General features: G+C 67.8%; 2 protein-coding genes across 2 annotated transcripts; one reads left to right on the forward strand and one right to left on the reverse strand.

The window, feature by feature from the left end:
* Nucleotides 1–2,914: 2,914 nt before the first annotated feature.
* On the forward strand, nt 2,915–4,563 carry LOC129200007 (transcription initiation factor TFIID subunit 4-like; the record flags this gene model as incomplete). Its single annotated transcript, XM_054811264.1, has 3 exons — nt 2,915–3,176; nt 3,554–3,641; nt 4,133–4,563. Coding segments are annotated over 3 exons (693 nt in total), but the record flags the coding sequence as incomplete, so codon positions are not given.
* A 3,151-nt stretch (nt 4,564–7,714) lies between these two features.
* Nucleotides 7,715–9,353, reverse strand: LOC129200008 (transcription initiation factor TFIID subunit 4-like; the record flags this gene model as incomplete). The annotated part of the gene is made up of 3 exons (XM_054811265.1): nt 7,715–8,135; nt 8,627–8,714; nt 9,092–9,353. Coding segments are annotated over 3 exons (693 nt in total), but the record flags the coding sequence as incomplete, so codon positions are not given.
* Between the last annotated feature and the right edge of the window lie 2,931 nt (nt 9,354–12,284).

A 12,284-nucleotide genomic window follows, 5' to 3' on the forward strand; every position in this document is an offset into this window, starting at 1 on the left:
AATCCACCAAACTGGAAACGTCGAGACCCTGCTCCCAGGACAAAGGGGCCAGCCCCAAAACGGCTGCCTGCCCTCAAACCTCCCTCAGCGCCCCTCGCACACCACCACTCACATTGGGGCTGCAGGCCGCCTAGCCGAGCAAGGCCTCAACATAGCACCTCACGTCACTATCATCAAAAATCAGCATTCATCCTCCAAACTGGAAACGTCGAGACCCTGCTCCCAGGACAAAGGGGCCAGCCCCAAAACGGGTGCCTGCCCTCAAACCTCCCTCAGCGGCCCTCGCACACCACCACTCACATTGGGGCTGCGGGCCCGCCTAGCCGAGCAAGGCCTCAACATAGCACCTCACGTCACTATCATCAAAAATATGCCCAAATCCACCAAACTGGAAACGTCGAGCCCCTGCTCCCAGGACAAAGGGGCCAGCCCCAAAACGGGTGCCTGCCCTCAAACCTCCCTCAGCAGCCCTCGCACACCACCACTCACATTGGGGCTGCAGGCCCGCCTAGCCGAGCAAGGCCTCAACATAGCACCTCACGTCACTATCATCAAAAATATGCCCAAATCCACCAAACTGGAAACGTCGAGACCCTGCTCCCAGGACAAAGGGGCCAGCCCCAAAACGGGTGCCTGCCCTCAAACCTCCCTCAGCGGCCCTCGCACACCACCACTCACATTGGGGCTGCGGACTCGCCTAGCCGAGCAAGGCCTCAACATAGCACCTCACGTCACTATCATCAAAAATATGCCCAAATCCACCAAACTGGAAACGTCGAGACCCTGCTCCCAGGACAAAGGGGCCAGCCCCAAAACGGGTGCCTGCCCTCAAACCTCCCTCAGCGGCCCTCGCACACCACCACTCACATTGGGGCTGCGGGCTCGCCTAGCCGAGCAAGGCCTCAACATAGCACCTCACGTCACTATCATCAAAAATCAGCATTCATCCTCCAAACTGGAAACGTCGAGACCCTGCTCCCAGGACAAAGGGGCCAGCCCCAAAACGGCTGCCTGCCCTCAAACCTCCCTCAGCGCCCCTCGCACACCACCACTCACGTTGGGGCTGCGGGCCCGCCTAGCCGAGCAAGGCCTCAACATAGCACCTCACGTCACTATCATCAAAAATATGCCCAAATCCACCAAACTGGAAACGTCGAGACCCTGCTCCCAGGACAAAGGGGCCAGCCCCAAAACGGCTGCCTGCCCTCAAACCTCCCTCAGCGGCCCTCGCACACCACCACTCACATTGGGGCTACGGGGTCGCCTAGCCGAGCAAGGCCTCAACATAGCACCTCACGTCACTATCATCACAAATCAGCATTCATCCTCCAAACTGGAAACGTCGAGACCCTGCTCCCAGGCCAAAGGGGCCAGCCCCAAAACGGCTGCCTGCCCTCAAACCTCCCTCAGCGCCCCTCGCACACCACCACTCACATTGGGGCTGCAGGCCCGCCTAGCCGAGCAAGGCCTCAACATAGCACCTCATGTCACCATCATCAAAAATCAGCATTCACACCACCACTCCCATTGCAGCTGCGGCCTCACCTTTCCGAGTAAGGGCTCAACATTGCGCCTCATATCACTCGCGACCGAAATTTGCATCCACCTCTTCCCTGTCCCAGAAGCCCCCACTTGGGCTGGTTCTGAGCCCCAACCCCCCCCTCACAGCTTGTTTTCAGGCCCAGAAACACAGCACTCTGGGGACTTTTGGAGCAGCTGAACCCCAGGACTGAGCTGGGCTGTTCAGCCCCAACCACAGAACTTCCTTCTCCTTTGGGGGGCTGGAAACACCCTTGAGGCTGCTGCTGTGGCCCATGTGTGAAGGGAAAGGGGGGCCACAGCCCAGGGAGTGCTTGGGAACTGCAGGCACCCACCCAGACAGGGAAAGCTTTATTGCACTTTATTCCACTTGATTTTTCAATTATCGTTATGCATTACACTTCTTGTAATAAACCAACACAATAGCTTTATTAGCAGTACTAGTTACAGTATTGTTTAAAAGCCAAGCACGCCCCCCTCCCCCCACCCCCCCACTCGCGGCAACATCCGCGGGGAGCCGGGCCCGGGAACCCCCACGCAGCCCGGCCGCGCCCCGACCCCCCACCCGACCCCCGCTGGGGCTCGGCACCCGCCCCGTGTAGCGGCCGGCGCCCCTCCTCGCTCGGCGCCGCTCCGGCCGCCGCTGCCCGACACAAGCGGGGAAGAGCCAACAGAACGCGACCTGGCTGTCACGCCGGGCACGGACCCAAGCGGCACCCCCGTCCCAGCGCATCGCATCGCCCGCCCGGGCCGCGTCTCCCCGACCACCTCCCGCCCGGCGCCGTCGACCGCAAGGCTCCCGCCCCCGGAACACACCGCGAACCCGCCCGCACAGTGGCTCGGGCCCGGTCAGACGCAGGGGGCCCACGGCCGGACACTACTGCCCGCCGCCCCGCTCCCAGCGCCCCCCCGGCCCGGCTCACCGGCGCTCCTCAGCCCGCGGGGCGGCAGCAGCACCAGCTCCACGTCCGCTCCCCACGGCCGCCGCCACACACTGACAGCGCCGCCGGCCCGCGCAAGCGCTCTACCCTCTCGGGCCCCGCCCCCACCCCCGACCAGCCCACCCGTGCCCCGCCCATCTCCGCGCCGCCCAATCCCGGCCCGCTCTTTCCCTCCGGCCACGCCCCATCCCGTCGCCGCTCCGCCCAATCGCGGCCTGCCCTTTCCCTCCGGCCACGCCCCATCCCGTCCATCTCCGCGCCGCCCAATCGCGGCCCGCCCTTTCACTCCGGCCCCGCTGAACCCGCTCCGGGAGAGCCGACCCGCAAGGAGTCGCGGTTTCCGGGTCCCGCCCCGTTCTCCCTCTCAGCCCCGCTCCCGGAGGGCGCCCGGCCCGGGCAGTCCCGGCGGCAGCTGAGGCCCTTCCCGGCTTTAGGGGCTTGAACGGGAACCGGGGCCGGCCTCGCTGCGGAGCCCCTGCCCGCTCTCCCCGGCACACCGACAGCGGCTGCCGGGGCTACTGCAGCGGGGCCGCGACCCCTCGAGTCTCCCGGCAGCGGCCCCCGCGGCTGCGCGGGGCACAAGCTGGGCTCCGGGTCCCGGCAGCCATGCCCTTGTCTCCCTCCCGGGCACGGAGCCGGGGCCCGGCGGGGCGGCGAAGCGCGCCGAGGGACCGGGAGCGGCAGCACCGAGCCCAGGTGAGGGACGCCGGGGGTTCCGGGGCTGGGGGGGGGCGGTCTGGCGCCGGGGGAGCCCTGTCTCCCTGCCCGGCCCCGGCCCTCTGCCCGCCGGGGCTGGCCGTGCAGCCCAAGGCTCCCACGCGCTTCATTGCAGCTCCCGCCTGGCCCAGCTCCGCTCAGGGACGCTCCGGCTCGGCACCAGCTCGGCTCCAGCCCCGCGCTCGGCGCTTCGGCCCCGGCTCCGGCCCGGAGGCGTCTGCGCTCCCGGTGCTGGGCGCTGCGGGGAAGAGATGATGCTGCTGCTGCTGCTGCTGCTGCTGCTTCCGACAGCTCCGGCTGAGGGGAACCCGGGCTGCTGCCCTCTCTGGCCTCAGGAAAGCTCCGGCTTGTTCCAGCTCCGGCTGATGGACGCTCCAGCCCCGCATGGCTGCAGCTGCAGCTCCAGCCCCGTGTGATTTCGGCTCCCGATGCCGCCCGCTCCAGGTAAGAGACGCTCCGGCCGACGGACGAGCTGTCTCGCTCCCCGTCTCCCCGGCCGAGGCGGGAGCCCAGGCTGCTCAGCACGGCGTTACCCAGGGGGTTCAGTCCCTCATTTTTGCCGTAAATATGGTAAATGCGGCTGTGCGGAGCGACGGAATCGCCCCCCTTAAGGGCTGGGCTCCTCGGTCACCGCCGCTGCTCGGGTCACCGCTCCGTGCCTGTCCCGTGCGGGGGCAGGGGGCGGGGGGCGGGGTGTCCATGGTCGCCGCTCCAAACCCGCGTCCCGCAGGGGGTTCTGCTGGATTCCGGCCGTGGCTTTGTGCCCGCTGTCACGGAAGGGTCGGTCTTCTCTGGGGTGTCCTCGGCTTGGGTCTGGGGGTCACGTGGGGTTGGGGGGGCCCAGGGAAAAGCTCCGACCCCCAGGCAGCATTCGTTCTGTCGCAGTTTCCAGCTCGCCTTTCGCACGGGCTCAGGGACCCGCCGGCTTGTTGCAGCTCCGGCTCCTCCACGCTCCGGCCGATGGACGTCCCACCTCGTCCCACCCCTGCCCGCTCCGGCCGAGAGACGCTCCTGCTCCTGACAGCCCCGGGGGCTTTTGTCCAGCTCCGGCCCTGCGTCATTTTGGGCCCAGCCGAGACACCGGACGTTCCCGTTTCTCACAGCTCCAGCCCTACAGCTCCTCCCAGCTCTGCCCAATGGACGCTCGAGCCCTGCGTGAGCTCCTGCTGCTTCCAGCTCCAGGCGCCGGATGCTCGGCTGGTTCCCCTCCTGCTGATGGGCCCCCAGCTCGGAGTCAGAGCTGCTCCCCAGCTCTGGGGGCTGGTGACGAGGTCGTAAATCAATCACTGTCATCGCTCAAGTACCACCCCTGTCTGCCCCTTGAATAAAGCCTCGGTGCCCCCATTTTTGCCCAGAGACTATCTCAGACGTTGAGTTCGGCCTGGTGCATGCCAGCGTCCCGCACTTCGGGGGCAAACGCGACCGGACCCCCACCTCCGGTGAGGGTCCCGCAGCCCTGCCCCACCCACCCACCGACTTCCCCCCCACCCCCAGAGCTGGCATTTGGGGGCTGGGAAGGGCTGCTCAGGCTCCAGTTCCCAGCCCCTAAAGGCAGCGCTTGGGCTGGTTCTGAGCCCCAACACCCTGCAGACCACCCCCCACCCCCCACCAGCTTGTTTTCAGGCCCAGAAACGCAGCACTGGGCTCCATTTCCAAGCTCTGAAAACGCAGCACTTAGTCTCTTTTTTGGGTTGAGCTGCTGAACCCCAGGACTGAGCTGTTCAGCCCCAAACACAGCACTTAGTCCTCGCTTGGGGGGGCTGGCTGGAAACACCCCCCGGGGCTGCTGCTCCTCTGGCCCCTGTGTGAGGGGGAAGAGGGAAGGCACCCACCCACAGCCCAGGGCCCCGGGCAGGGAGTGCTTGGGAACTGGGCGGGGGCAGGGGGCACCTCCCGCGGGGAGGAACCGGCCCCGGGGCACTGGGGGCAGCACCCACCCACCCCCGGGGAAAGCTTTATTGCATTGGATTACACTTTATTATCGCACCGTTACGGTTACACAGCGTGCTTACAGGACCATCACAAACCAGCACGAGTTCTTTATTCTCTGTAGTTGCAGCAGTATTTAAGCCCCAGCCTCCACACCCCCGCTCCCCACAGCCGCAGCCCCCGCAGGAGCCGGGCCCGGTTCCCCCCAGCCCAGCCGCACCCCGGTCCTGCTCGGGACCCGAACCGGTCGTCGTGTCCCCCCCACATGCCCCGGGCAGCGGCCGGCGCCCTTCCCGCCCCTGCGGCACCGGCACCCGCTCGGCGCCGCTCCGGCCTCCGGGGCCGCCGCTGCCCGACACAAGCGGGGAGCAGCCGCCGGCACGGGGACCCGCTCCCACCCACGGCCCGGACCGGCACCCCCGACCCGGGACACGGCCCGCCCGGGCCCGCGTCTGACCGGGTCTTCCCCGCTCGGCACCCCCGGCACACGCCGCGGGCGGGCCCGCCCGCGCGAACGGAGACCCCGGCCCGACCAGACACGCGGGAACCGCGGCCGACCACCGCTGCCAGCCACCCCGCTCCCAGCGCCCCCCGGCCCGGCTCACCGGCGCTCCTGGGCCCGCGGGGGACCGGGACCAGCACCGGCTGCTACTCAGCACTACTGCCGCCGCCCGCGCACGCGCCCTACAGCCTCCGGACCCGCCAATCCCGGCCCGAGACACCGCCCGGACGCGCCAATCCAGCCCGCCGAGCCGCGGACCGCCCATCTCCGCTCGACCCAATCCCGACCCTTCATGTCGCGCCCCGCCTATCTCCGCTCGACCCAATCCCGACCCTTCATGTCGCGCCCCGCCCATCTCCGCTGGGCCCAATCCCAACCCGCCATTTCAATCCCCCCCAATGTATATGCTCTCCGCTCCGCCCAATCCCGGCCCGCCATTTCAATCCGGGCCCGCCCGCCTTCCCCGGCACACCATCAGCGGCTGCCGGGGCTACCGCAGCAGAGCCGCGACCCCTCGAGTCTCCCGGAGCGGCGGCGGGATCGGAGCCTCCGGTGGGACGGGTGGGGCGGAGACGGGGGGCCAGAGGGGGGCGGGCCCGAATTGAAAAGACCGGGGATAAACCGGGGCGGATTGAAATGGCGGGCCGGGATTGGCTCGAGCGGAGATGGGCGGGGCGGGGCGGGGCGCGACATGAAGGGTCGGGATTGGGTCGAGCGGAGATGGGCGGTCCGCGGCTCGGCGGGCTGGATTGGCGCGTCCGGGCGGTGTCTCGGGCCGGGATTGGCGGGTCCGGAGGCTGTAGGGCGCGTGCGCGGGCGGCGGCAATAGTGCTGAGCGGCGGCGGGTGCTGGTGCTGGTCCCCCGCGGGCCCAGGAGCGCCGGTGAGCCGGGCCGGGGGGCGCTGGGAGCGGGGTGGCTGGCGGCGGTGGTGGTTGGCCGCAGTTTCCGGCCGCGGTTCCCGCGTGTCTGGCCGGGCCGGGGTCTCCGTTCGCGCGGGCGGGCCCGCCCGCGGTGTGTGCCGGGGCCGGGGGTGCCGAGCGGTGGAGACCCGGTCAGACGCGGGCCCGGGCGGGCCGTGTCCCGGGTCGGGGGTGCCGGTCCGGGCCGTGGGTGGGAGCGGGTCCCCGTGCCGGCGGCTGCTCCCCGCTTGTGTCGGGCAGCGGCGGCCCCGGAGGCCGGAGCGGCGCCGAGCGGGTGCCGGTGCCGCAGGGGCGGGAAGGGCGCCGGCCGCTGCCCGGGGCATGTGGGGGGGACACGACGACCGGTTCGGGTCCCGAGCAGGACCGGGGTGCGGCTGGGCTGGGGGGAACCGGGCCCGGCTCCCGCGGGGGCTGCGGCTGTGGGGAGCGGGGGTGTGGAGGCTGGGGCTTAAATACTGCTGCAACTACAGAGAATAAAGAACTCGTGCTGGTTTGTGATGGTCCTGTAAGCACGCTGTGTAACCGTAACGGTGCGATAATAAAGTGTAATCCAATGCAATAAAGCTTTCCCCGGGGGTGGGTGGGTGCTGCCCCCAGTGCCCCGGGGCCGGTTCCTCCCCGCGGGAGGTGCCCCCCTGCCCCCCCCCCCCAGTTCCCAAGCACTCCCTGCCCGGGGCCCTGGGCTGTGGGTGGGTGCCTTCCCTCTTCCCCCTCACACAGGGGCCAGAGGAGCAGCAGCCCCGGGGGGTGTTTCCAGCCAGCCCCCCCAAGCGAGGACTAAGTGCTGTGTTTGGGGCTGAACAGCTCAGTCCTGGGGTTCAGCAGCTCAACCCAAAAAAGAGACTAAGTGCTGCGTTTTCAGAGCTTGGAAATGGAGCCCAGTGCTGCGTTTCTGGGCCTGAAAACAAGCTGGTGGGGGGTGGGGGGTGGTCTGCAGGGTGTTGGGGCTCAGAACCAGCCCAAGCGCTGCCTTTAGGGGCTGGGAACTGGAGCCTGAGCAGCCCTTCCCAGCCCCCAAATGCCAGCTCTGGGGGTGGGGGGGAAGTCGGTGGGTGGGTGGGGCAGGGCTGCGGGACCCTCACCGGAGGTGGGGGTCCGGTCGCGTTTGCCCCCGAAGTGCGGGACGCTGGCATGCACCAGGCCGAACTCAACGTCTGAGATAGTCTCTGGGCAAAAATGGGGGCACCGAGGCTTTATTCAAGGGGCAGACAGGGGTGGTACTTGAGCGATGACAGTGATTGATTTACGACCTCATCACCAGCCCCCAGAGCTGGGGAGCAGCTCTGACTCCGAGCTGGGGGCCCATCAGCAGGAGGGGAACCAGCCGAGCATCCGGCGCCTGGAGCTGGAAGCAGCAGGAGCTCACGCAGGGCTCGAGCGTCCATTGGGCAGAGCTGGGAGGAGCTGTAGGGCTGGAGCTGTGAGAAACGGGAACGTCCGGTGTCTCGGCTGGGCCCAAAATGACGCAGGGCCGGAGCTGGACAAAAGCCCCCGGGGCTGTCAGGAGCAGGAGCGTCTCTCGGCCGGAGCGGGCAGGGGTGGGACGAGGTGGGACGTCCATCGGCCGGAGCGTGGAGGAGCCGGAGCTGCAACAAGCCGGCGGGTCCCTGAGCCCGTGCGAAAGGCGAGCTGGAAACTGCGACAGAACGAATGCTGCCTGGGGGTCGGAGCTTTTCCCTGGGCCCCCCCAACCCCACGTGACCCCCAGACCCAAGCCGAGGCCACCCCAGAGAAGACCGACCCTTCCGTGACAGCGGGCACAAAGCCACGGCCGGAATCCAGCAGAACCCCCTGCGGGACGCGGGTTTGGAGCGGCGACCATGGACACCCCGCCCCCCGCCCCCTGCCCCCGCACGGGACAGGCACGGAGCGGTGACCCGAGCAGCGGCGGTGACCGAGGAGCCCAGCCCTTAACGGGGGCGATTCCGTCGCTCCGCACAGCCGCATTTACCATATTTACGGCAAAAATGAGGGACTGAACCCCCTGGGTAACGCCGTGCTGAGCAGCCTGGGCTCCCGCCTCGGCCGGGGAGACGGGGAGCGAGACAGCTCGTCCGTCGGCCGGAGCGTCTCTTACCTGGAGCGGGCGGCATCGGGAGCCGAAATCACACGGGGCTGGAGCTGCAGCTGCAGCCATGCGGGGCTGGAGCGTCCATCAGCCGGAGCTGGAACAAGCCGGAGCTTTCCTGAGGCCAGAGAGGGCAGCAGCCCGGGTTCCCCTCAGCCGGAGCTGTCGGAAGCAGCAGCAGCAGCAGCAGCAGCAGCATCATCTCTTCCCCGCAGCGCCCAGCACCGGGAGCGCAGACGCCTCCGGGCCGGAGCCGGGGCCGAAGCGCCGAGCGCGGGGCTGGAGCCGAGCTGGTGCCGAGCCGGAGCGTCCCTGAGCGGAGCTGGGCCAGGCGGGAGCTGCAATGAAGCGCGTGGGAGCCTTGGGCTGCACGGCCAGCCCCGGCGGGCAGAGGGCCGGGGCCGGGCAGGGAGACAGGGCTCCCCCGGCGCCAGACCGCCCCCCCCCAGCCCCGGAACCCCCGGCGTCCCTCACCTGGGCTCGGTGCTGCCGCTCCCGGTCCCTCGGCGCGCTTCGCCGCCCCGCCGGGCCCCGGCTCCGTGCCCGGGAGGGAGACAAGGGCATGGCTGCCGGGACCCGGAGCCCAGCTTGTGCCCCGCGCAGCCGCGGGGGCCGCTGCCGGGAGACTCGAGGGGTCGCGGCCCCGCTGCAGTAGCCCCGGCAGCCGCTGTCGGTGTGCCGGGGAGAGCGGGCAGGGGCTCCGCAGCGAGGCCGGCCCCGGTTCCCGTTCAAGCCCCTAAAGCCGGGAAGGGCCTCAGCTGCCGCCGGGACTGCCCGGGCCGGGCGCCCTCCGGGAGCGGGGCTGAGAGGGAGAACGGGGCGGGACCCGGAAACCGCGACTCCTTGCGGGTCGGCTCTCCCGGAGCGGGTTCAGCGGGGCCGGAGTGAAAGGGCGGGCCGCGATTGGGCGGCGCGGAGATGGACGGGATGGGGCGTGGCCGGAGGGAAAGAGCGGGCCGGGATTGGGCGGCGCGGAGATGGGCGGGGCACGGGTGGGCTGGTCGGGGGTGGGGGCGGGGCCCGAGAGGGTAGAGCGCTTGCGCGGGCCGGCGGCGCTGTCAGTGTGTGGCGGCGGCCGTGGGGAGCGGACGTGGAGCTGGTGCTGCTGCCGCCCCGCGGGCTGAGGAGCGCCGGTGAGCCGGGCCGGGGGGGCGCTGGGAGCGGGGCGGCGGGCAGTAGTGTCCGGCCGTGGGCCCCCTGCGTCTGACCGGGCCCGAGCCACTGTGCGGGCGGGTTCGCGGTGTGTTCCGGGGGCGGGAGCCTTGCGGTCGACGGCGCCGGGCGGGAGGTGGTCGGGGAGACGCGGCCCGGGCGGGCGATGCGATGCGCTGGGACGGGGGTGCCGCTTGGGTCCGTGCCCGGCGTGACAGCCAGGTCGCGTTCTGTTGGCTCTTCCCCGCTTGTGTCGGGCAGCGGCGGCCGGAGCGGCGCCGAGCGAGGAGGGGCGCCGGCCGCTACACGGGGCGGGTGCCGAGCCCCAGCGGGGGTCGGGTGGGGGGTCGGGGCGCGGCCGGGCTGCGTGGGGGTTCCCGGGCCCGGCTCCCCGCGGATGTTGCCGCGAGTGGGGGGGTGGGGGGAGGGGGGCGTGCTTGGCTTTTAAACAATACTGTAACTAGTACTGCTAATAAAGCTATTGTGTTGGTTTATTACAAGAAGTGTAATGCATAACGATAATTGAAAAATCAAGTGGAATAAAGTGCAATAAAGCTTTCCCTGTCTGGGTGGGTGCCTGCAGTTCCCAAGCACTCCCTGGGCTGTGGCCCCCCTTTCCCTTCACACATGGGCCACAGCAGCAGCCTCAAGGGTGTTTCCAGCCCCCCAAAGGAGAAGGAAGTTCTGTGGTTGGGGCTGAACAGCCCAGCTCAGTCCTGGGGTTCAGCTGCTCCAAAAGTCCCCAGAGTGCTGTGTTTCTGGGCCTGAAAACAAGCTGTGAGGGGGGGGTTGGGGCTCTGAACCAGCCCAAGTGGGGGCTTCTGGGACAGGGAAGAGGTGGATGCAAATTTCGGTCGCGAGTGATATGAGGCGCAATGTTGAGCCCTTACTCGGAAAGGTGAGGCCGCAGCTGCAATGGGAGTGGTGGTGTGAATGCTGATTTTTGATGATGGTGACATGAGGTGCTATGTTGAGGCCTTGCTCGGCTAGGCGAGCCCGCAGCCCCAATGTGAGTGGTGGTGTGCGAGGGGCGCTGAGGGAGGTTTGAGGGCAGGCAGCCGTTTTGGGGCTGGCCCCTTTGTCCTGGGAGCAGGGTCTCGACGTTTCCAGTTTGGAGGATGAATGCTGATTTTTGATGATAGTGACGTGAGGTGCTATGTTGAGGCCTTGCTCGGCTAGGCGGGCCCGCAGCCCCAATGTGAGTGGTGGTGTGCGAGGGCCGCTGAGGGAGGTTTGAGGGCAGGCACCCGTTTTGGGGCTGGCCCCTTTGTCCTGGGAGCAGGGTCTCGACGTTTCCAGTTTGGTGGATTTGGGCATATTTTTGATGATAGTGACGTGAGGTGCTATGTTGAGGCCTTGCTCGGCTAGGCGGGCCTGCAGCCCCAATGTGAGTGGTGGTGTGCGAGGGCCGCTGAGGGAGGTTTGAGGGCAGGCAGCCGTTTTGGGGCTGGCCCCTTTGTCCTGGGAGCAGGGTCTCGATGTTTCCAGTTTGGAGGATGAATGCTGATTTTTGCTGATAGTGACGTGAGGTGCTATGTTGAGGCCTTGCTCGGCTAGGCGAGCCCGCAGCCCCAATGTGAGTGGTGGTGTGCGAGGGCCGCTGAGGGAGGTTTGAGGGCAGGCACCCGTTTTGGGGCTGGCCCCTTTGTCCTGGGAGCAGGGGCTCGACGTTTCCAGTTTGGAGGATGAATGCTGATTTTTGATGATAGTGACGTGAGGTGCTATGTTGAGGCCTTGCTCGGCTAGGCGAGCCCGCAGCCCCAATGTGAGTGGTGGTGTGCGAGGGCCGCTGAGGGAGGTTTGAGGGCAGGCACCCGTTTTGGGGCTGGCCCCTTTGTCCTGGGAGCAGGGTCTCGACGTTTCCAGTTTGGTGGATTTGGGCATATTTTTGATGATAGTGACGTGAGGTGCTATGTTGAGGCCTTGCTCGGCTAGGCGATCCCGCAGCCCCAATGTGAGTGGTGGTGTGCGAGGGCCTCTGAGGGAGGTTTGAGGGCAGGCACCCGTTTTGGGGCTGGCCCCTTTGTCCTGGGAGCAGGGGCTCGACGTTTCCAGTTTGGTGGATTTGGGCATATTTTTGATGATAGTGACGTGAGGTGCTATGTTGAGGCCTTGCTCGGCTAGGCGGGCCCGCAGCCCCAATGTGAGTGGTGGTGTGCGAGGGGCGCTGAGGGAGGTTTGAGGGCAGGCAGCCGTTTTGGGGCTGGCCCCTTTGTCCTGGGAGCAGGGTCTCGACGTTTCCAGTTTGGAGGATGAATGTTGATTTTTGATGATAGTGACGTGAGGTGCTATGTTGAGGCCTTGCTCGGCTAGGCGGGCCTGCAGCCCCAATGTGAGTGGTGGTGTGTGAGGGCCGCTGAGGGAGGTTTGAGGGCAGGCACCCGTTTTGGGGCTGGCCCCTTTGTCCTGGGAGCAGGGTCTCGACGTTTCCAGTTTGGTGGATTTGGGCATATTTTTGATGATAGTGACGTGAGGTGCTATGTTGAGGCCTTGCTCGGCTAGGCGAGCCCGCAGC

This window comes from Grus americana, assembly GCF_028858705.1.
Source record: "Grus americana isolate bGruAme1 chromosome 10 unlocalized genomic scaffold, bGruAme1.mat SUPER_10_unloc_3, whole genome shotgun sequence".
Taxonomy (NCBI): Eukaryota; Metazoa; Chordata; class Aves; order Gruiformes; family Gruidae; genus Grus; species Grus americana.